Source organism: Planococcus citri, chromosome 5 (genome assembly GCF_950023065.1).
Source record: "Planococcus citri chromosome 5, ihPlaCitr1.1, whole genome shotgun sequence".
Taxonomy (NCBI): Eukaryota; Metazoa; Arthropoda; class Insecta; order Hemiptera; family Pseudococcidae; genus Planococcus; species Planococcus citri.
In genome coordinates, this window is record NC_088681.1 from 19,864,075 (window position 1) to 19,885,882 (window position 21,808).

Consider the following 21,808-nt stretch of genomic DNA (forward strand, 5'->3'; position numbering starts at 1 on the left):
CCCCCCCCCATGGGGTAAAAGTTCAAAAAAGTGTTTTGTTCGTGAAACACATGAAATAGTATGTTTTTGGTGACGCTGAACGCGAATATGACGTCTGATTTTTGATTGAACCTCGTCCAGGGCCCTCAGCACCCCACCCTCCCCCCCACCTCCACCTGAAAAAGGGTTATAAAGTCAAAAAATGGTTTTATTCGTGTGACACATGAAATAGTATGTTTTCGATATCGCTGAACACGAATATAGCCTTAGTTTTTCAAATTGACCTCACCCATGGCCCCCAGAACTTCCCCAAATAGGTAAAACTCCAACAAATAGGTAATGATTTCCATATATGGAGTCCAATCAAAAACCTGAGGTCATATTCGTGTTCACAAACTTGGTATGGAATTTCCCTAAATATTTTCGTAAAAAAAAAATTGTCCAATAGGTACTTGGTGTTTGTTTAATTCGATTCGTGTTCTATTCAGATTCACAGTCAAGTTCGTCATGGATAGTGAGACTAAGAAGAGCCTGATTAAAACCAAAAAGAAGATTAGAAAATGCGAAACCATGATGAATCAATCATGTAGGAAATTAACGGAGTAAGTAAAATAATTATAAACACTATACATTATACCTACCTAGTGCATGGCTTTAAAAAAAGTGGATTTTGACCAAATTCAGCATTATAAGGCCTAAATTTTGAGTAGTTGAAATTTACTTGGAAATTTTTTTAGCTCAGGAGATGTCCCTGGGGCCTGGAGGGGAGAAATGGTTCTCAAAAAGGGAACATTTTTTGAAAAAATTGTGAGTTTTTGCTCCTGTTGCTATAGGTACAAGTATTCAACCAGTTTTTGAAAACCGTACCGTAAATTACCGAACGCGCCCGAACAGCACTTTAACGATAGGTTAATTCAAGTTTCTTTCGATAGAGGAAACTTGAGACGGTTTTATTCTTCTAGTAGATTTTATAACGAGTGTGTGGTGCTTGTGACTTTTGTGTGATCATTTTTATTTTATCAAAATTTGGTTTTATTTTACCCACGGTGTTCAAGATTAAGGGGTTTTGATGTCATCAAAAAAGAAAGAAAATTCCCCGCTTGAAAATTAGAAAATTGAATAATCATTTGAAAAACGGACGTTTGAGTCATTAAAACAATAACTCAAAAGCGCGTTTTTTTCAATTATTATTCAATTTTTCAATTTTGATTTGGGGAAATTTTTTCCCCATTTTGACTTGTCAAAACATATCAAACCTCCTTTATTCTTGGACACCCGGTATCGATTGCCTGATAAAAATGGCAATATTATTTTGAATTTTGAAATTTGACTAAAATTTTCGACCAAAAATAGATTTGAATTTTATCTAACGTAAGTGGAATGCATTTCATCGCCGGCTGTAGCAAAGGGTAAGACTTGCAATCGTTTATTTATCATGCTTTGGATGCATAAAATTTCAATTCTACAAATCTGGGTTACCTTAGAGACTTGACGAGACGAAATATTAAGCTTTACAATTCGTATAATTTTTCATTTTTCTTTTACCAAACCACTCATGGGTGAGAGATATGTGTAAGAAGCGAGATTTAAATTTTCATCATTGAGATACTGTAGGTAATTGAAAAAGTGAAATTACAATCTTGTAGAGAAAAAAAATTCCAATAAAAAATGTCCTTATCGTTTTTTGCTCATGTTGAACCGTGTAGGCGATAGTCGAAGAAATGTTTAAAAAATATTCGAAAAAAGTTCACTTTGTTCTTTTTTTAAAAAAAGCATACCTACGTATCTCCATCAATTTCAAAGGAACTCATCACTCAAAATTCGAAAAAATTCAAGAAATGAACGAATTTTAATTTTTTTACTATGAGTGTAATTTTTATCAACTTTTTCTAGAAATACGTCAGAAAGGGGTCAGAATAAGTCAACAGAATGAATTTTAAACTTTTTTTGATGTTTGGAATTGAAAATTGAATTTTCGAATTTTTATTTTTCGGTGATGTAGAAAACTCATTTTCCCAGTTCCAGTAGAAAAATATTCGACGCTTTAGGTATACCTACACCAATCATTCAGCAAATCAGCATATGTATTTCTAAACAAGGATTTTTTCATTAGAAGATAGCATAATAAAGGCATGAATCGGGAAGAATAAGAGACAGAAAGATAGAAAGAGCGAAAGAGAGAGTAAAAAGGCAATATTCTTTACATTGTTATCAGCATTCAGCAGATGCGATTTCTATGTTTATTGTTTTGGTGTTCCTCGTTCCTCGCGAATGACCAAAAAACACGAGCTAATTAGGTACGTTTCCGGTTTCTTCTGCCTGTTTACAAAATCACACAATGGATGGTGCATACAATGCAACCCGTTTTCAACAATACACACCCTCTTCATCCCTCGTACACATCTGGATATTACTTTCTAGACCATCTCGGACCACTACCTAAGCACTTGGCACTGCTGTGTTTTTATATGTAACCTTATGTGCCTGCATTCTTCTAAAATCGTCAGTTTTTTTCTCATGTGGTTTAGCCGGATGGTAGCACTCGCAGCAAGGATCGTGGACATAGTTACTCGGGGGAGGGGGCACATGAGGATCAATTGCACCCCCCTGCCGATCCTCCGGGACCACTGTTTTCTTAAAGGGGGAGTCCTAAGGAACATTTCTAGCCATTGTCCTCAAAAAAAAAACTTGGCCCTACTTACAAAATGGCGGCCATTTTGATTGACTGGTCAGCCGAAATCGCAGATTTTGCGTTCCAACATAGGACTAGCATACAAATTTTTAAACCTTACAAAAGTAGATCGAAAGAGCAGGAAAAAACTTATCATCTGACAAAATTTTAACTGCCTAATAGTCCGGCATAATATGACAATAGGAGTAATTGCACCCCCCGCCGATCCTCCGGGACAACATTTTTCTAAATTTACTCTACACTCCAATTTTAACACCCTCAGAAGACGACTATAGGTGGGTTCAAGTAATTTTAGGGCCTCCAGCGATTTTTTTTGAAAATTACTGGAGCCTCTAGCAGATTTTTGGAACTTTAAATTTTCACAAAATTTCATCAAATTTAATGGAGATGGAAAGCTGAAATTTATTCCACACTCCAATTTTAACACCCTCTGAAGACGACTTCAGGTGGGTTCAAGTCATTTTAGGGCCTCCAGCGACTTTTTTGAAAATTACTGGAGCCTCCAGTAGATTTTTGAAACTTGAAATTTCCCCAACATTAATTTATCAAATGGAGTTGGCAAGGTGAAATTTACTTCGCAGACTACATGGTGGTTTCAAATGGTTTTGAAGTTTCCAGCAACTTTTAGGAAATTTCAATTTTCCAAAAAAAGTCATACAACCTTTCAAAAAGTTGCTGGAGGCTCCAAAAAGACTTGAAATTCACCAGCAGTCAACTTCGTAGCGTATTGAAATTAGTGTGCAGAACGAATTTCGACTCTCCATCTTGGTTTGATAACATTTTGGAGAAATTTCAAGTTTCAAAAATCTACTGGAGGCTCCAGCAATTTTCAAAAAAGTCGTTGAAGGCTCTAAAATGACTTGAAATCCACCAGAAGTCGTTTTCAGAGGGTGTTAAAATTGGAGTGTAGAGTGAATGTCAGCTTTCCATCTCTATTTGATGAAATTTTGTGAAAATTTAGAAGATTCAAAAATCTGATGGAGGTTTCAGGAATTTTCAAAAAGTCGCTGGAGCCTCCAAAACGACTTGAAATTCACCTGCAGTACTTCGTAGCGTATTGAAATTAGTTTTTAGAATGAATTTTAGCTTTACAACTCCAATTTGATGGAATTTTGTGGGAATTTCGAGTTTCAAAAATCTGCTGGAGTCTCCAGAACTGCTCAAAACGGATTGAAACCGTTTCCAATCGATTTGGCATGTCGAAAATAGGGTATATCCCAAATTTCAGCTTTCTTGGTCAATTTGGTAAAATTTTGTTTTTTCCCCTCATTTTTGGTCTAAATTCGATTTTCAAAAATTCACCCAAAATCGAAAAACGCACTTTAGCACTTGAAATTTGGACAGGTGATAAATTTTTGCATGATCTTTCGATCTACCTTTGTAAAGTTTGAAAAAGTTTGTGCAAGTCCTATGTTAAAACGCAAAATCTGCGATTTCGGCTGACCTGTCAATCAAAATGGCCGCCATTTTGTAAGTAAGGCCAACTTTTTTTTTGGCAACTTTGCATTAAAATGTTCCTTAGGATGTCCCCTTTAAGAAAAATGTTGTCCCGGAGGATCGGCGGGGGGGGGGGGGGGGTGCAATTACTCCTATTATCATATGCCGGACTATAAGTGCCTTTTTCGATTTTTGGTGAATTTTTGAAAATCAAATTTAGGCCAAAAATGAGAGAAAAAACCAAAATCTTACCAAATTGACCTAGAAAGCTTAAATTTGGAATATACCCAATTTTCGATCTGCCAAATCGATTGGAAACTGTTTCAGACCGTTTGGAGCAGTTCTGGAGCCTCCAGAAGATTTTTGAAACTCGAAATTACCACAAAATGTCATCAAAATGAAGTTGGAAAGCCGAAATTCATTCTGCAAACTAATTTCAATACGCTACGAAGTCGACTACAGGTGGATTTCAAGTCGTTTTCGAGCCTCCAGCAACTTTTTGAAAATTACTGGAGCCTCCAGTAGATTTCTAAAACTTGAAATTTTCACAAAATTTCATCAAATGGAGTTGGAAAGTAGAAATTTACTCTGCACTCCAATTTTAGGACTTTCTGAAGACGACTTCAGGCGGGTTCAAGTCATTTTGGAGCCTCCAGCAACTTTTTGAAAATTTCTGGAGTCTCCAGCAAATTTTTACAATAGAAATTTCCACAAAATTTCGTCAAAATGGAGTTGGAAACCCGAAATTTATCATGCATTCCAATTTTAACACCTGCCCATTTCCTAAGACAGGGTTCCCTATTCCAGTTCGAAACATATTATTTTTGTGCATCGATTTCATGCTTATTTGAAAATTTGAAACATTCACCCTTTCGCCTCCACTTGAGGTAGAAGGATGAGATTCAGTTGACATCCTATTTTTTGCATTATTCTGAAGTGAATTGCATGCAGTTTCAATCCATTTTGGAGCCTCCTGCGCCTTTTTGGACACTTCAGTTTTTAAAATCATGTCACAAAATCTGTCCGAATTAACTCTAGCACATACATGTGCAGAGTGAATTTCAGCTTTCCAACTCAATGAGTGTCAAAAATCTGCTGGAGACGCCAGAAATTTTCAAAAGGTAGCTGGAGGCTCCAAAATGACTTGAACCAACCTAAAGTCGTCTTCAGAGAGGGCTGAAATTGGAGTACAGAGTAAATTTCCACTTTTCATTCTTCATGATGAAATTTTGTGAAAATTTCAAGTTTCAGAAATCTACTGGAGGCTCTAGTAATTTTCAGGAAATCGCTGGAGACTCCAAAACGACTTGAAATCCACCTGCAGTCGACTTCGTAGGGTATTGAAACTAGTTTGCAGAATGAATTTTGTCTTTTCAACTCCATTTGATGAAATTTTGTGGGAAATTCGAGTTTCAAAAATCTGCTGGAGGCTCCAGAACTACTCTAAACGGTCTGAAACAGTTTCCAATCGATTTGGCAAGTCTAAAATAGCGTATATTCCAAATTCCAGCTTTCTAGGTCAATTTGGTAAGATTTTGATTTTTCCCCTCATTTTTGGCCTAAATTTTGATTTTCAAAAATTCACCAAAAATCGAAAAAGGCGCTTAAGCAGTTGAAATTTTGTCAGATGATAAATTTTTCCTTAGGACTCTCCCTTTAAGAAAAAAGTTGTCCCGGAGGATCATCGGGGAGGGGGGGTGCAATTGATCCTTATGAGGGCCCCTCGACCTGATGAAAAATATATTGAATTTTCGTAAACGATTCTGATTAGATTTTCCACACTGATCTTGAAAAAAATAAAATAATTCCAATTTGTAGAAATGTTCCAAAAAAATAATTTTTCGATTAAAATTTTTTCCCCATTTTCCACCATTTTTGAGAGTATAAAATTAAAATGGATTTTTTGGGTCAACTAAGTGCCCCACAAAAAAATACTATTTTCGTAGAGCACAGTTTTTTTTTTAGAGAGAGCTTGGGTTAGCTATCAAGAAATTTGCGCTTGAAGTTCAAAAGTTCAATTTTCTTCTTCAGTCACAAATATCTCAAAAATGAAAGTTGGCGAGTAGAAAGTAGAAAAAGTAAAAATAATGATGTTTTATTTGAAATTTCCCAAAAGGTCTCTTCATTGCAGTCAAAACTGCCAGAAAGTCCCAACTTTCGCTAAAATAGGTACCTACCTAAAGAAGACCTATTCTTCGTGAAAAAATTGCGTAAACAATTTCTAATTTTTGCCAAAACTCGTTCTTTTTGAAAACATGAAATTTCGTCCTGAAAAAATGAAGAATTGTGAATTTTTGAGTGCTTTTTCCCAATCCTATATTGTTTGAAAATGTTCTAATTTCCTGAAAACTTTTTGAATCAAGAATACATAATGCTTTGCCTTCCAAATCCAAATCATCAATTTTTCACAGCTTTCACCCTCGTTTCATCGCTTGGCTTGGGCTAGATCATTTTTCTTCTCGCATTAAAAATAATGTTGTTTTACTTCTGAAGAATTATTAATTTTCAAAATCTTTTGCCCTTGTTTCGCTCGGGCCTTTCTTCCTATTTTTGAAAATACGAGTATAATTTCCTGAAACTATTGTTAAAATTTGAAAATGTTGAACTCATGAAAATCAACTTTTCACATTCATACCTAGGTACCTGATTATGTTGTTTTCGAAAATTTTCAAGAATAGAAAAATTAATTTTGAAAAGTTTTGGAAACACACAGAGAAAAATGTATTGCTGCATAAATAATGAGATTTGTTGGTAGGTACTTATGATGAAAGATGGCTCATTTGAAAAGTCACTGACAGTTGGCTCAATTAAGTTGAGCTTTCCATATTTTTCTAAAAGCTGTCTCTGGGTAAAAGGGTCCCAGCAAGGAGCCATCAGAATATCGCGAAGAAAAAATGTCCAAAACACGAATTTATTCAAAAATAAACAATTTGCAAATTTTCAATCGCTCAGTAGAACCCTATAAATGGTCTTGGGTTTTGACAGCAATAACATAGATTGACCCAGAATCTCAAATACTTTTATTTGGGACTAGATGATTTTTCCCAAAACAGGTTGATTAATGACAGTAGCGAAAAACCAAAGATTTTGTTGAAAATGCTCACTGTTTGAGGGCCCATGGAGCATCCCCAGTGTTGCAATTTTTTTCTGAATGACTTTCAACTCAAAATAATGGTTTTTGCTGAATGGGGGGGGGGGGGAATCCGCCCTATACATAGGACATACCTATCCCTTATCTTAATTCTATAGCCATTGAAATCCTTATTATTTTAAGTTATTAATAAATTGTACATTTTGTTATCAGTTCCCAGCTTCAACGTTCAAATTATGAGATTTACGAGATGGTAACAGCATACTTACGAACGGCCGTGAACGATATTACCGAGTTGAAATCCGCATTCAAGGATTTTAAAAGGGATTATTTATATTTGCTGGGAATAAACTACTCCGCGGACGTTTGCAAGAAGTAAGTCGGTCATTATCATTCTAATATACCTACGTGAGTGTACTTATACTACATATTATAATCAATTTGATTTTAATTTGATAAATTTGTATGAATTTCAGATGGTATTTAGAACAGCATGGGTTATTAATAAGATCGCCATTGAACGAAACAATTCGTAGCTGTAAAAGTCTGAATGCGTGCTGTGAATTTATCCTGGACCAGGATTATCTTCAAAATCTTCAAAAAATAATCAATTCCACCGATTCCACCGATTCCACCGATTCCACGGAATACTTTCGGATTGTTCAGATGCATTTAGAGGCATGCGATCCTATGGTATTGGAAGACGACGCAACATCTTCGAACTACAATTCAGCCACCAGTGACACCGGTGAGTTAAAACTTGAAGTGCTCATCGTATTTAGTTTGATGTATGACAAACTTGGAGTAATTACACCCCCAACCCCCACCCCCCACCCCAACCAATCGATCAACTCTGACACATTTCTTTTCTAAAGTGGACATCCTAAGGAACATTCTAAAGCAAACTTGTCATTAAGAAAAATTTGCATTACTGACAAAACGATGATCATTTTGATTGACATGGTTAATCGAAATTGCAGATTTTGCTTTCTAGCTTGGGACTCGTTTAAAAATTAATGAACCTGAGCTTGACGAAGCTAGATGGGAAGAGCATGCAAAAAGATATCTTTAGTCAAACTTTGAAGTCCTTAGGTGCATATTTCGGTTTTTAAAGAATTTTTAAAAATCAAATTTGACTCAAAAATGAGAAAAAAATCAAAACTTTATCAAATTGACCTAGAGAGACAAAGTTTGGAATATACCCTATTTTCAACCTGCTAAATCAATTGGAAACGGTTTTGAACCGTAGCTAGCAGTTTTGGAGCCTCCAGGAGATTTTTGAAATTTGAAATTTCCACAAAATTTTACCAAATGAAGTTGAAAAGTCGAAATTCGGCTATCTAACTTCATTTGGTTAAATATTTTTCAAGATTTCAAATTTCAAAAATCGTCTGGAGGCTCCAGCAATTTCCAAAAAGTCACTGGAGCCTCCAAAAACTACTAGTAACCACATTCAGTCGACGTAATAGCGTATTGATATTAGAATGCAGAGTAAATTTCGACTTCCCAACCACATTCGGTAAATTTTTTTGGAAATTTCACGTTTCAAAGTCTGCTGGGGGCTCCAAAATGACTTGAGATCGGCCTTAAGTCAATGTAAAAGCGTGTTGAAATTAAAGTACAGAATTTTTTCTTTCCGACCTCATTTTGGTGACATTTTGTGAAAATTTCAAGTTTCAAAAAAATGCTGGAGGCTCCAGGAATTTCCAAAAAGTCGCTGGAGGCTCCACAACTACTGAAAACTGCCTTCAGTCGACGCAACAGCGTGTTGAAATTGGAATGCAAAGTAGATTTCGACTTCCCAACCACATTTGGTAAATTTTTTTGAAAACTTCGCGTTTCAAAAACCTCCTGGAGGCTCCAAATCGACTTGAGACCGGCCTTAAGTCAATGTAAAAGCGTGTTGAAATTAAAGTACAGAATAAATTTTCGCTTTCCGACCTCATTTTGGTGACATTTTGTGAAAATTTCAAGTTTCAAAAAAAATGCTGGAGGCTCCAGAAATTTCCAAAAAATTGCTGGAGGCAGTGGAGGCTCCAAAACTACTGTAAGCTGCCTTCAGTAGACGTAATAGCGTGATGTTGAAATAACAGTGTAGAGTGAATTTCGGCTTTCCATTCTTATTTGTTAAAATATTGTGGGAATTTCGTTAAGCTTAAATTTTATGTATTGTTTTTTCTATTTTTAGATCTTTGCGAACCCGTCGAAGCTAGTAAAAAGTTGCAACGGAAGCGTAAACTGAAAAGACCCAAGGCTTGTGTGAATCGACGCAAATGCGCTGGAACCAGAAGGAACTCAAGAATGTAGCGAAATCAACGTATCGTAATGAGACTACAGTAACATGTATCGTCGAAACAATGGAGAAATGTACCAGTCTAATTATTATTACACTTTGGTTTATTACTCAAGTTCCTTATCGATTTTTCGCAAAATTTTTATACAAAAAATTCGTATTCAAGAAAAAAAAATGCAAAAACATGTATCATTTTTTTAAATTTATTGCATACCCATTTTCTTCAATTTAAATTACCTGTACTTAATCTAATAAGAATTTGTTTTTATTTTTATTTTTTTTTATAAATTGATATAACATATTATAATGTAGGTTTTCTACCATATTTTTATACTACATATGAAGAGTGATATTCCAAAACTCGCTTTGTCCATTTTTATCAAAGTTGGGTTTTCAGTGGTACCTGGTAGATGAAGTATTAACTCACATTCCTACATCATCAACCTACCAAAATGAGGTGTTAAACTCACCTAAATAGCCAATTCACTGAAAATTAAAAAAAAAATAATGTTCCAAAACGTGCTTTGTCCATTTCTATTGAAATTTTTTTCAGCAGTATTTAGTGGATGAAATGTATACCTACACTCCTACATCATAAATCCACCCAAATAAAGTGCTAAACTCGCCTAAAAAACCAATTTACCCGTTTAAAGGGAAACTGTTTTTCCTCTCTCCTGAAAAGTTGTAAAAATGGACAAAGCGAGTTTTGGAATATCACTCTTCATATTATTTTGTTAAATTATTTTTGATGAATAAATAATCTATCGTGAAAACATTGTTTTTTTTTTTTTAAATTAAAAAATATTCAAATTCGATTAAGTACCTACTTCGTCAACGGAAATAATTGTTCTATAGGTACCTTACCAATAAATGATCAACGATGCAACGAATATAATTATAAAACTAAGGTTTAGATGAGTAATAGCTGTTAAAGCATCGAATAGGTTGATCTATCGTTAAAATGAACATCGCTATCGAATTCCTCGCATCGAGCACTCGTCACTCACGCCGACTTAATTTGCTAAAAAAAAATCATCTGACTTTGAAACTTTTTTTATGAGATTTAGGGAGCTCTTAGAGACATACGAACTATCGAAGGTGGAATTTTTGGACACAGAGAATGTGTTCTCGATGCAGATTTTGCCATAAAGTGTTGAGTTTTTTACTTGATGAAGTTTTTTATTAAAAAAATTGAACTTTCAAAGGTACATATGCGATATGGAAAAAAATAAGTTTCTTATTCGTAATCAGCGATGTGTAATTAGTAATAATCGACCCCTCGTACGCCTAATTACCTTTCAATTAAGGTAACAACGCTAATTTTGAAAAATTGTTTGGCCTGTCGTTTGGGTTGCAGATCTTCACTTTAAGGGGCAAATACATACGAACTTTTTGAAATTGAGCATTTTGCCTTAATTAAAATCTAATAGAGTGTACGAGGGGTCAATTATCACTAATTGAGCGTCGCTGATCGCGAAAAGCTCATTCATTTTATTCGACATTACACTTTTACACTTGAAAGTTCAACTTTTTTGCAAAAAGCTTTCATTATCGAGGAAACTTTGAGCTTTTTGGCAGAACCAACACCGGAAACGGATTTCTCGCGTTGGAAAACACCTTCAACGACAGTACGTACATTATAAAAAGCTTCTTAAAGTTCACAAAATTTATTTAAAAGTTGAAAATTTTTAAATTTATGATGCAGCGCTTCAGGTGGTGAAAATGAGAAGTTCTTTTGTTACCCTGATTTTTAATTATTGCTCAAAGAAATCGACTTACTTGAATATTTAATGCAGGGGCGAACCCCAGGGCATTTTAAAAGCTGTCAATTGTGTTTTAAAATTGTTGAAAACTACTATTTTTCAAGCGAATTTCCTCAAAAATGATTTTCGTTCTCGCTCCAGGTAATTCTGAATTTTAAAAAAAAAAATCATCAAAATCACGTTACATTTAATCATTTTTCATCATTTTTAAATCAATTTTTTTCAATTTTTCTAAGGCATGAAAAAATGCTCTTATATATGTATCTAAAAGTAATTTGCAATTTTGTCGTTGGCATCTGTCTGGCTTCTTAAGGTCATTGACCCCTCTGTCTGCATATACGGTCTCTCAAGGTCATTGGCCTTTTTTTTTGTATGAAATTGAATTTCCTGTAAAAAAGATTCTGTGAACATTTTCAGTATCTTCGAAATAATCTCACATTTATTTTTTTTTATCGTGACCCTTTCGATCGAGTAACTCGCCATTTTGCCAGCGTGAAATAATTATCATCGGCGCGATCAAATAATAATTCATCGCACTGACATGTCAAATACCATTACACATTAAGTTACGATTTCAACAGTTGTGAAACCACATGGTCATCACCATTCGCAACACGCATTAGTTTGCGATTTTTTTGGGGGAAAATGCTATAATACTGACACATGAAATGAAACAAAAGCAAATAAGTACGAATGATTCACGATCAATCGCATTTTATACACCACAAAAGAAGAGTCCGAAAATCAAAACTTGTTGATTCGAACTTCGTCATCGCAATGTTTGATTCCAAATACATAAAATTTGAATTTCATACGAGTGTATCGTTTAAAACTCACGCGAGTTCGACATTATAGGCTATGTAAACCAATACAATAAATCAGCAGAAACTACAATAATTTCTGGTAAAAAATGAGGGAAAAGCTTTCACGCATGGTAGGTAATAAAATGCTCAAAAAATTGAATAAAAAGCGGTTGTTGAATAGCTGTTTTTGTAAATTGTGAAATATTTTCTCGTTGATAGTAACCATAGACAGTGATCAGTCGTTCATCTCTGTAAACCTGGAATTCGATTGTTTTTTTGCACACGTTCAAAATGACACCGAAAGTTATCGCATTATACTTGATATTATTACTCTTTGTTACATTATGTGCATTCGGTTCGTGTGATTTTACTGAAGAGCAAATGAAAACTTTCAAAGGGTAAGATGATTCGTTGATTTTCTGACAAAAGAGGTATCCCATCTCGTGCATTTTTCGATTTTTGGTGATTTATTTTGAGAACCAAATTTGGGCTACTGAAAATGGGAAAAAATCAAAATCTCACCACATCGACCTGGCAAGCTGAAATTTGATATGTGATTTATTTTTGATCCCCTGAATCGACTAGACACGGTTTCGAGCTGTTTTGAGCATGTTCTGGAACCTTTTTTCTTAAAGGGTTAGTCCTAAGGAACATTTCTAGCCCTTGTACTCAAAAAAAATGTGGCCCTACTTAAAAAATGGCGGCCATTTTGATAGACAGGTCAACCGAAATCGCAGATTTTGCATTCCAACATGAGACTTGAACGAAATTTTTTAAACCGTTCAGAGGTAGATCGAAAGATCAGGCAAAAATTTATCACCTGTCAAATTTTCAAGTGCTAAAGTGATTTTTTCGATTTTTGGTGAATTTTTGAAAATCTTTAGGCCAAAAATGAGGGAAAAATCAAAATCTCACCAAATTGACCAAGAAAGCTTAAATCTGGGATATACCCTATTTTCAACATGCCAAATCGATTGGAAACTGTTTCAAACCGTTTTGAGCAGTTCTGTAGCCTCCAGAATATTTTTGAAACTCGAAATTCCCATCAAAATTTTATCAAATGGAGTTGGAAAGCCGAAATTCATTCTGCAAACTAATTTCAATACGCTACGAAGTCAACTTCAGGTGGATTTCAAATAGGTGTGGAGCCTCCAGCGACCTTTTGAGAATTACTGGAGCCTCTAGTAGATTTTTGAAACTTGAAATTTCCCAAAATTTCGTCAAATGGAGTTGGAAAGTCGAAATTCATTCTGCAAACTAATTTCAATACGCTACGAAGTCGACTGCTGGTGGATTTCAAATCGTTTTGGAGCCTCCAGCGACTTTTTGAAATGTTGCATGGCGTTTTTTGGAAAATTGAAATTTCCAAAAAGTAGCTGGGAGCTTCATAAACCATTGAAATCATCATGCATAACTTCATTTGATGAAATATTGTGGGAATTTCAGGTTTCAAAAATCTGGTAATAACTCGGAACTACAGTAATTTTCAAAAAGTCGCTGGAGGCTCCAAAATGACTTTAACCCACCTGAAGTCGTCTTCAGAGGGTGTTAAAATTGGAGTGCAGAGTAAATTTCGGCTTTCCGTCTCCGTTTGATGAAATTTTGGGAAATTTCAAGTTTCAAAAAGTTACTGGAAGCTCCCAGAATTTTCAAAAAGTCGCCGGAGACTCCAAAATGAATTGAACCCACGGGCAGGTAGTCGGCTTTTTAACTCAATTTGTTGAAGTTTTGTAGAAATTTCGATTTTCAAAAATCTCCTGGAGGCTCCAGTAGTTTCCAAAAATTCCCTAGATGCTCCAAAATAACTTGAAATCTACCTGCAGTTGACTTCATAGCGTATTGAAATTAGTTTACAGAATAAATTTCGGCTTTCCAACAACATTTTCATGAAATTTTGTGAAAATTTACAGTTTTAAAAATTTACTGGAGGCTCCAGAATGACTTGAAAGCCACCTGCGGTCGCCTTCATAATTTATTAAAATAAGTTCACAAAATGTATTTTGACTATCCAAATGCTTTTGATGAAATTTTGTGGAAATCTCAGGTTTCAAAAATCTACTGGAGGCTCCAGTAATTTCAAAAAGTTGCTGGAGACTTCAAAACACACCAGTTGAAGAGTAAATTTCCGCTTTCCAACTCAATTTGATGAAATTTTGTAGGAATTTCGAGTTTCAAAAAACTGCTGGAGGCTCCAGAACTGCTCAAAACGGTTTGAAACAGTTTCCAATCGATTTGGTATGTCGAAAATAGGGTATATTCCAAATTTAAGCTTTCTAGGTCAATTTGGTAAGATTTTGATTTTTTCACTCATTTTTGGCCTAAATTTGATTTTCAGAAATTCACCAAAAATCGAAAAAATCACTTGAAAATTTGACAGGTGATAAATTTTTGCCTGATCTTTCGATCTACCTCTGCACGGTTTAAAAAATTTCGTTCAAGTCTCATGCTGGAATGCAAAATCTGTGATTTCGCGGCTGACCTGTCCATCAAAATGGCCACCATTTTTTAAGTATGGCCACTTTTTATTTTGGAGTACAAGGGCTAGAAATGTTCCTTAGAACTATCCCTTTAAAAAAAAGTTGTTCCGGAGGATCGACAGGGGGTGCAATAGTAAGGCACACCTCGTACTTCAGCTCTCTAGGTCAATAATGGTAAAATGTTTAATTTTCCCTCATTTTTAGTCCAAAGATTTGATTTGAAAAAATTTAACAAAAATCGAAAAATGCACTTTAGCATCAAAAAATAATTGCATTTCTTTCGATTTCGGTTTTTCTGTTTTAAAAACGATAGCCTCGAGTTGGGATACCTCCCTTGTGAGAATTTTTGAAAATTTTTCTACTCTTATTGTTCGTAAAAAGCCATCAGAATTTTTGTCCGAAACGAAATAAAAACCAAATTGGGTAATTCTCCGTGAGAATACTGAATGCCCATGTCCTTGGATTTTCAAAATTCTTGTGACGCATTACTGACAATGAGTAGGTACCTAAAAAAAAAATTTTGGAACGAAAAAATGTCACACAGCATACTGATCAAACATGAAGAAAGGGCAAGAGTAAGAGGTCAAAAATTTGTACTTGTAGGGAATATTTTCTCTCAACAAGAGACTTCACCTGAAACCATCAGAAAGAAAATTGGAATGAGGTGGATTTCCCAACTCATTTTGATTTTGTTTCGTTGGAATTTATATGGACCATAGTTTGCATTTACTTAGTATGAATGCTCATACGATTAATCATTGTTCAATTTCAAAAAATTCTCCCACATCATGCGATATCTACATGTCAGAAGAGAAAAATACTTCGACGCGACGGCGCGGCGTGTTCCAAAAAAACGTTTTTTCTCGCGTGAAAGAATTAATCAACCGCTCTGAATTTCATTTCTTAGGCTGCATCCTTGTGCAATTCCAGAACGCAGCCGAGACATGTGCAAAAAATTAACAAAACCACCCGCCGGAATCACAGCTCTTTTAGAGGATAGGCTATGTGGGCCAGTGTATGTGAGCACAAGCCCAACTACTGAAGTACAGCTCCTAACACTCGTTTGTCAATACGGGCCAAAGGATCAGAACCCCAAAGCATTTATCCAGGGCCAGGCTCCAAATACTGTGAAGCTTTGTGAATTTACAGGTGGGAATGTTTGTTATCCTACTAAAGATGTACCATATCCTTAATCAGAAATTAATAAAATTTCAGTAAATTAATCTATAATAGGTACCTATCCAAAATTATTATTTTGAATTAAACTATTTACTGATAATTAAAATTTTATATAATAAGTTACTTATTATTTATTAATAAATTTAAATTTTTTGAATTTTTTTTTTCATTTATTATCCACGTCAATTAGACCAAGAAGTGGTAGAGGGTTTCGGCGATTTTTTTGAAATTTTTCCTGTGGGAAGACCTTCCGAACGGATGACCAATGGCGCAAATCGCAGCCCTCTAGCCCATTTTTGAAGCCACCCGAGGGGGGGGGGTGAAAGTTTTCAGTGAACCTAAAATATCATCCATTTCAGCAGTGGATTACTCGATAACCGCGATACCTACCAAAATGGAATATTTTCCCATATTTATATAGGGGTTTGAAAGGCTTTTTGGTGATATCATAAAAATCAGTGTTGCCACTTTTTTTCGTACAAAAAATTAACTCAAAAAGTTTCAAAACGAAGTTTTCATACCATTTCGACTCACAAAAATTCTGAAAAAAATATATTATGGACAACTTTTTACGCTGAACAACATATTAAAAAATTGAGATGGCATTATGTCATAAAGTCAATTCAAAAAAATTGAAAATTTGCGAAAAAAATGCGATTTTTTGATTTAAAACATGAAAAAAGTTTTGATTGGTGAAGTTGACCCATTTGACCCCTATTTTTACGTATCTGTTGAAAAAGTTGAAAAACCCCTTTCACTCGATGAAATGAACTCCTCACAAAAAATCAAAATTCGAAAAAATTCAATTTTCAATTTCAGACATCAAAAAAAGTTTAAATTTATTCAGTTGTCTTATTTTGACCTCTTTCTGACGTAGATGTATTTTGTTATTGTTAAAGAGAGAGGGATTACTGTAAGAGAGTTTGTGTCGAATGATCTCCTTACCTATTAATTTTGTCAATAAATATCCCTTTAGCGGGGAGATCTATCTAATACCTAGCCAGCTTGAATAGGCAGAAGATTGGGTAATCCAACTGACTCTAACGTACACAGAATACATAGCAAATGAACATACAACCTACATGTTGTGATTTTTTTCTACATAAAAATGTTTTGTCATATCTTCGTTATTTTTTTTTTAGCTTTTTTAGCTACTAAATTTACTTTTTTTGGAAAAAAATTAAGTACCTACGAGCCGTGTGTGATTTTTAAGGATTTTTATTTTATCGCTTTTTTTTTTAGATTTGTAGATCATGTGAATCAGTTTTAAACACTTTCCCGCGCATTTTGAAAAAACTGCATTGAAATTTCAGAAGTTTTGGGGAGTAATTTAAAATTTAAATGTTTTCTCGAGTATTTTTTAATCATTTCAGTGCGTTTTTAGCACTACTTCGTCGATGCATTTCGGGAAAATTTCATAAAAGTCTTGCAAGGGAACCTCTTGAAGTGTCACACTCCGATTTGAACGGGACCGCGATTTTTAGAAAGAGCATAGTCTAAAACCCCCTAAACCAAATTTTCAGCTGGCCAAGTTCATTTTTCGATTTTTAGCGAATTTTTGAAAATTCAAAATTGACTGTTTTTGGCGATTTATGCTTTTTTTTAAAAAGTACGTACTTGATCAGTAAAAATGGTCAAAATAAGTCCCAAAACTAATATTAATTGCCCATGTTAAATAGATATATAGAGGCGTTGCCAATGATAGGAGGATAAGAATATTTCCCTAGTAGGTCAGGATGAATCTAACTCCCTAAGAGATGTAATATATCACCTTTTAAAATAGTACTTACCCGCTGCTAGCTCAGCTTTTACAACACCAATATGTATAAATTTAAACAGATTTAGTCGAGTTTACCTTGTATTAATTCGAACCGCACGCGAAATAAGAACACACGATAAACACGAAAAGTGTATTATAATTTTGGAATAAAATTACAACACGAAACTTAAGTCTAAAACATATAAAACTCTACGCGTATAACCAATATATATTCCACCAAATAGTGGCGTAAGTAGGATCGCTTTTACCCACCTACGTGTAACTATCAAATTGCCCGCGTTGGGTAGCGAATTTAGGACTTAAGTTTAAACGCGAATACTCTCCCTTAAACACGAACGTTAAGGCAGAGGACTTGGGACTCAAGCACAACTCTTACGTAGGAGTGAGTGGCCTTATTACTTTTCCGCGGTCAGACCTACCAGACGAAGCGCGAATCGACAAGTGAAGATCAATTCCATCTCAACTTGGCTTCTAGCCTCGAGTCGAGAAGGAATTGAGCTTTACGAACTTGTGAGCTTTTCACATCTGCCCTTAATGGAACGATGTGAAAACACCTCTTGGGTGGTTCCCACGTACTTAACACCTTACCTAAGTGCATCGAGTATATGCTTTCATCTACGTAAAGTACTGTAGAATCGAACTATTGATTGGATTCTCCAGTACTTCCTTTAGATGAAAGATTTATAAACCCACTGAGAGAGATACGATGAATATCCCTGTCTAGCCAGTGAAGGCATATTGTCCCCTTACATTTGCCCCTAACGTGGGTTTACTTCTAAAGTATCCCCTGAGGAAATGTAGAGGAAAGCACGGAAATTTTGAAAAAAGGTGACATTGTGCTTCACTGGATGTGACCCTATTGCCCCCCGTACTTTGCTTGAGTGATGCGGGGAATAGTAATCCCAAAATAAATTTTGAAACTCTTTGGTTTTTATTATAATTCCAAAAGTGAGGTGGATTTTGAGTGTGCTGGTGAGTTGACTCTTACTGATAAAGAGTAACTACAATTGACCATCAATATTTGACCGAAGTCAAGATATCAATAAATCAATCCAGAAGCTACCTTTGATCTGGTCACTCCACAGCAGGGTCATGGCCGAAATGGTAAGTATTTAAGTACGATTTAATCTTTGAGGGGGAGGGTTAATCTAAAAGGTACCCTTCCTCAATTTTATGATTTCAGGAGAAGATGAAAAAAGCTCAAGAAGTTCGTGGTTGTTTGGCTTTGTTGTCTTTGGATAGTCTGACCAAGAATTTTTGAAGAAAAAATTGCTGGTAAGGTTGGCTTGAGTATAGCTATTGTTTTTACTAAAAATTTTGAAAAATGGATGGTTTTCTATTGGAAAGTCATTCATTGAATAATTTGAGTAGAGTTTTTATAGTTTAAAAAAAAATTGAAAAAAGAAAAAGTTCAAAAAATTTAAAAAAAAATTCTAAAGGAAAAAATTTTATCAAAGTTTGATGTGATATTTGAGCATTTTGAAAGTTAAAAAATTAATCATTGATAAGAAAAAAGAAAAAAAATTAAAAAATTTGAAAAAACTTTGAAGAAAGTGACTTATTTTTCTATTAGAAAAGTTGTCATTTCTTCAAAATGCAAGAAAAATTGTTTTTTAGGGAAGTTTGAAAAATGAAAAAAAAAGTTGAGGAAAAATGAATTGTTTTTTTATCAGAAAAAATGTTCATTTTTTCAAAAAAAAATTCAAATTTTGGAATTTTATTTTTATGATAGAGTGCTAAGTTTTTGGAAAAAAATTGCGCTACCTTTCTGTTGTACACGGAGTTCGGTTGAAAGCGAAACTACTTACCACCACTATTCGATGAAACATAAAACAAATTAAAAAAAAAATTTTGAAAAAATTTAAAAAAGTTTAAAAGGAAAATAAATTTTTAAGAAAAATTATAAAAATAAATAGGAATGTACCTAAACAAACTTAATTCTAAGCAACGTTGTTTTTCTTCTTTTTTATTTGTTTAACGTTGTTTTATAGTTAATTAAGAATAAATTAATTTCTAGTCAGTCTTATTTCTCATAATTAATTTCAAGTTTTTTCTTCTTCTTTACAGGTGTATTTTGGTCAACGACGATGGCAAGAGAATTACTTTGTTTATCAAAAACTAAAGATAAGTACAAAAACATATTTACATTTTTATTAAATAATGTAAAATTTAAGAGCATTTTTGTTTCTTAGGATTAATCAGTCTAATTTAAACACATGATCGATTTAAAATATCTGTACATTTTTTATTTCTAAAAAAATTTTAAAGTTATGAAATAAATTAAAAATAAAAAATGTTGTTTTTGTTTAGGACCAGTTCAGAGAAAGATGGGTGAAACTTAAAATAGGATTGAGCCAAAGTTGAACCAGTCTGTTGGGATATTTTTCGTATTTACAATAAGGTGAGTAAATCTAAAAATTTGGCTTATTTTTATAGCATTTTTACGATTATGTAGTTTAAATTAGTTATAAAAAAAAATAAGTAGGAAAAATGATAATTAAAATGATAATTTTAATTTTAATTTTAAAATTAGAAAGTTCTGGCCTAATTCTTTTTGTTCCAGTAAGAAGGCAAAGAAGATTTCCTTAACTAATAATGCACAGATCCTTTTTCTTGGCTCATGGACTTCTTTTCCAGGTTGTATTTTCTTTTAGAAAATAATTTTAGATAGAAATTAAAAATAAAATTTGAGTAAACTTATGCCATTTTTGTTCCACAGGAAGACAAAGATAGCTAGATTTTTGAAAGGAATGTTAACCGTCTACGGTCTGAGTCAACATGGCCTTCTGTGCCCTGAATGTGATATCTTTGTTAAAAAATTAAAAAAAATTAAAAAAAAGAATTTTAAAAAAAAATAAAATTAAAATTTTTGTAAATTTTTGGAGAAAAAAAAAAATTTTTTGAATTTGAATTTTTTGATTCTGTAAACGTATTTTACGTTAATATAAGTTTGTAAAAAATAAAAAAAAATAATTGTAAACATTCAAAAAATAAATTGAATTTATTTTAAGTTTGTAAAAAAAAATTTTACATACATGTATTATTGTATCGTAGTTTTAGAGTACAAATTTTGTATGTTTGTAAAAAAAAAAAAAAATAAAAAAAATATTTTGTGCTATTTTATAACCTAATTATACAAATGTATAGATAAATTAATGCGTAGAGTTTTTTGTAATGAAAAAAAAAATTATCAATAAATATTCAATAAATTACATCTTAACTTTATTTGCATTTTTGGATGTTCATTTTTTCTGCTCTACGGGTCGTTTTAATGGTCGGATCGATGAATGGAAAATGGAATTTAGGTTGACACAGTTTTTTAGGTGGTTTTGGCGGTTACTAGGTTACTGGTGAAGGTCGTGAGCGTAACGGTACCGGTTGTGGGAAGGTGGATGTTATCTTCCAGCTGGGTGGTCTTTTTTACGACGATTTTATTTTTTTATTTTTTGAAGACTACCTGAGCACTTTTAAAGCCAAAATTGTGCTTTTTAAACTGAGTCAAGAGGTAGAAAATTCGCTAATATTTCGAGTTTTTATTTAATTTAATTCAAACCATTTTCCATTAAAAAATCAGTCTGATTTTTCTAAAAAAAAATTTAGGGGGTAATCTTTTGTAATCAATCACTTTTTATACAATAAATAAAATTATTCAAAACTTCAGAAAATCTAAAAAACGAAAAATTATAAGTTTTGACTTTTTCCTTTCTATTTCAGAGAAATTTAGCTCAGAAAAAAAAATAAATAAATAAATAGAAGCTTTCGAAGCTGATTTGAAATTAAGAAATAACAAAATTGAAGGAAAAATAACGTGATTGATTTTTACATTTTTTGAGAGGGTCATTTTTGCTCATATCGACATGTTTTGGGGTTTTTTTTTTTTTTTTTTTTTTTTTTTATAATTTTGGTACTTTAGTTCGAATTTTTTTTGTTTTTTAATCGTATTTGTACCTAGGTAATTTTTGGATGGTATTTCTTCCAAAATTCGAGTTTTTTGAAAAAGTAGTTCAAATATTTGGGTATTTTTTACGCGATTTAAAAAATTCAAAAAACTCTGTGCAATTTACCTTGAGTCAATAGAGCGTTAAAATATGAGCCATTAGCCCTCTTTTTTCTCCTCGTCACTAGAGATGACGATGGGCTCTTCAGTGAGCGACACGTTCGGTGTTTTTGGAGCCTGTTCAGACTCGTTTGTCGTCGCGCTGGTTTGGTGCTCCATTTCCTGGGTCCAACTCTGCGCATGCTGGTCAAATAATGTTTGCCAGTTCATCCCAAAGGTGAGGGGTGGTATCACCTGTTGACCGTTAATAGCGGTGA

The 21,808-nt window shown here is 33.8% G+C and overlaps 1 protein-coding gene and 1 long non-coding RNA gene across 3 annotated transcripts; both read left to right on the forward strand.

Moving 5' to 3' along the window:
• Nucleotides 1-936: 936 nt before the first annotated feature.
• Nucleotides 937-10,265, forward strand: LOC135847226 (uncharacterized). Its single transcript, XM_065366675.1, has 4 exons — nt 937-1,388; nt 7,413-7,574; nt 7,676-7,947; nt 9,388-10,265. Exons 1-4 carry the CDS (start codon nt 1,360-1,362, stop codon nt 9,504-9,506), a joined length of 582 nt encoding a protein of 193 aa, XP_065222747.1. The 5' UTR covers nt 937-1,359; the 3' UTR covers nt 9,507-10,265.
• Nucleotides 10,266-17,386: 7,121 nt separating this feature from the next.
• On the forward strand, nt 17,387-20,308 carry LOC135847088 (uncharacterized). 2 transcript variants are annotated; one of them, XR_010559083.1, is made up of 4 exons: nt 17,387-18,769; nt 19,562-19,895; nt 20,058-20,131; nt 20,214-20,308. It is a non-coding gene; the product is annotated as an uncharacterized LOC135847088 (long non-coding RNA). The 2 variants fall into 2 exon arrangements; XR_010559082.1 differs by having other exon boundaries at nt 17,387-19,895.
• The last annotated feature ends 1,500 nt before the right edge of the window (nt 20,309-21,808 follow it).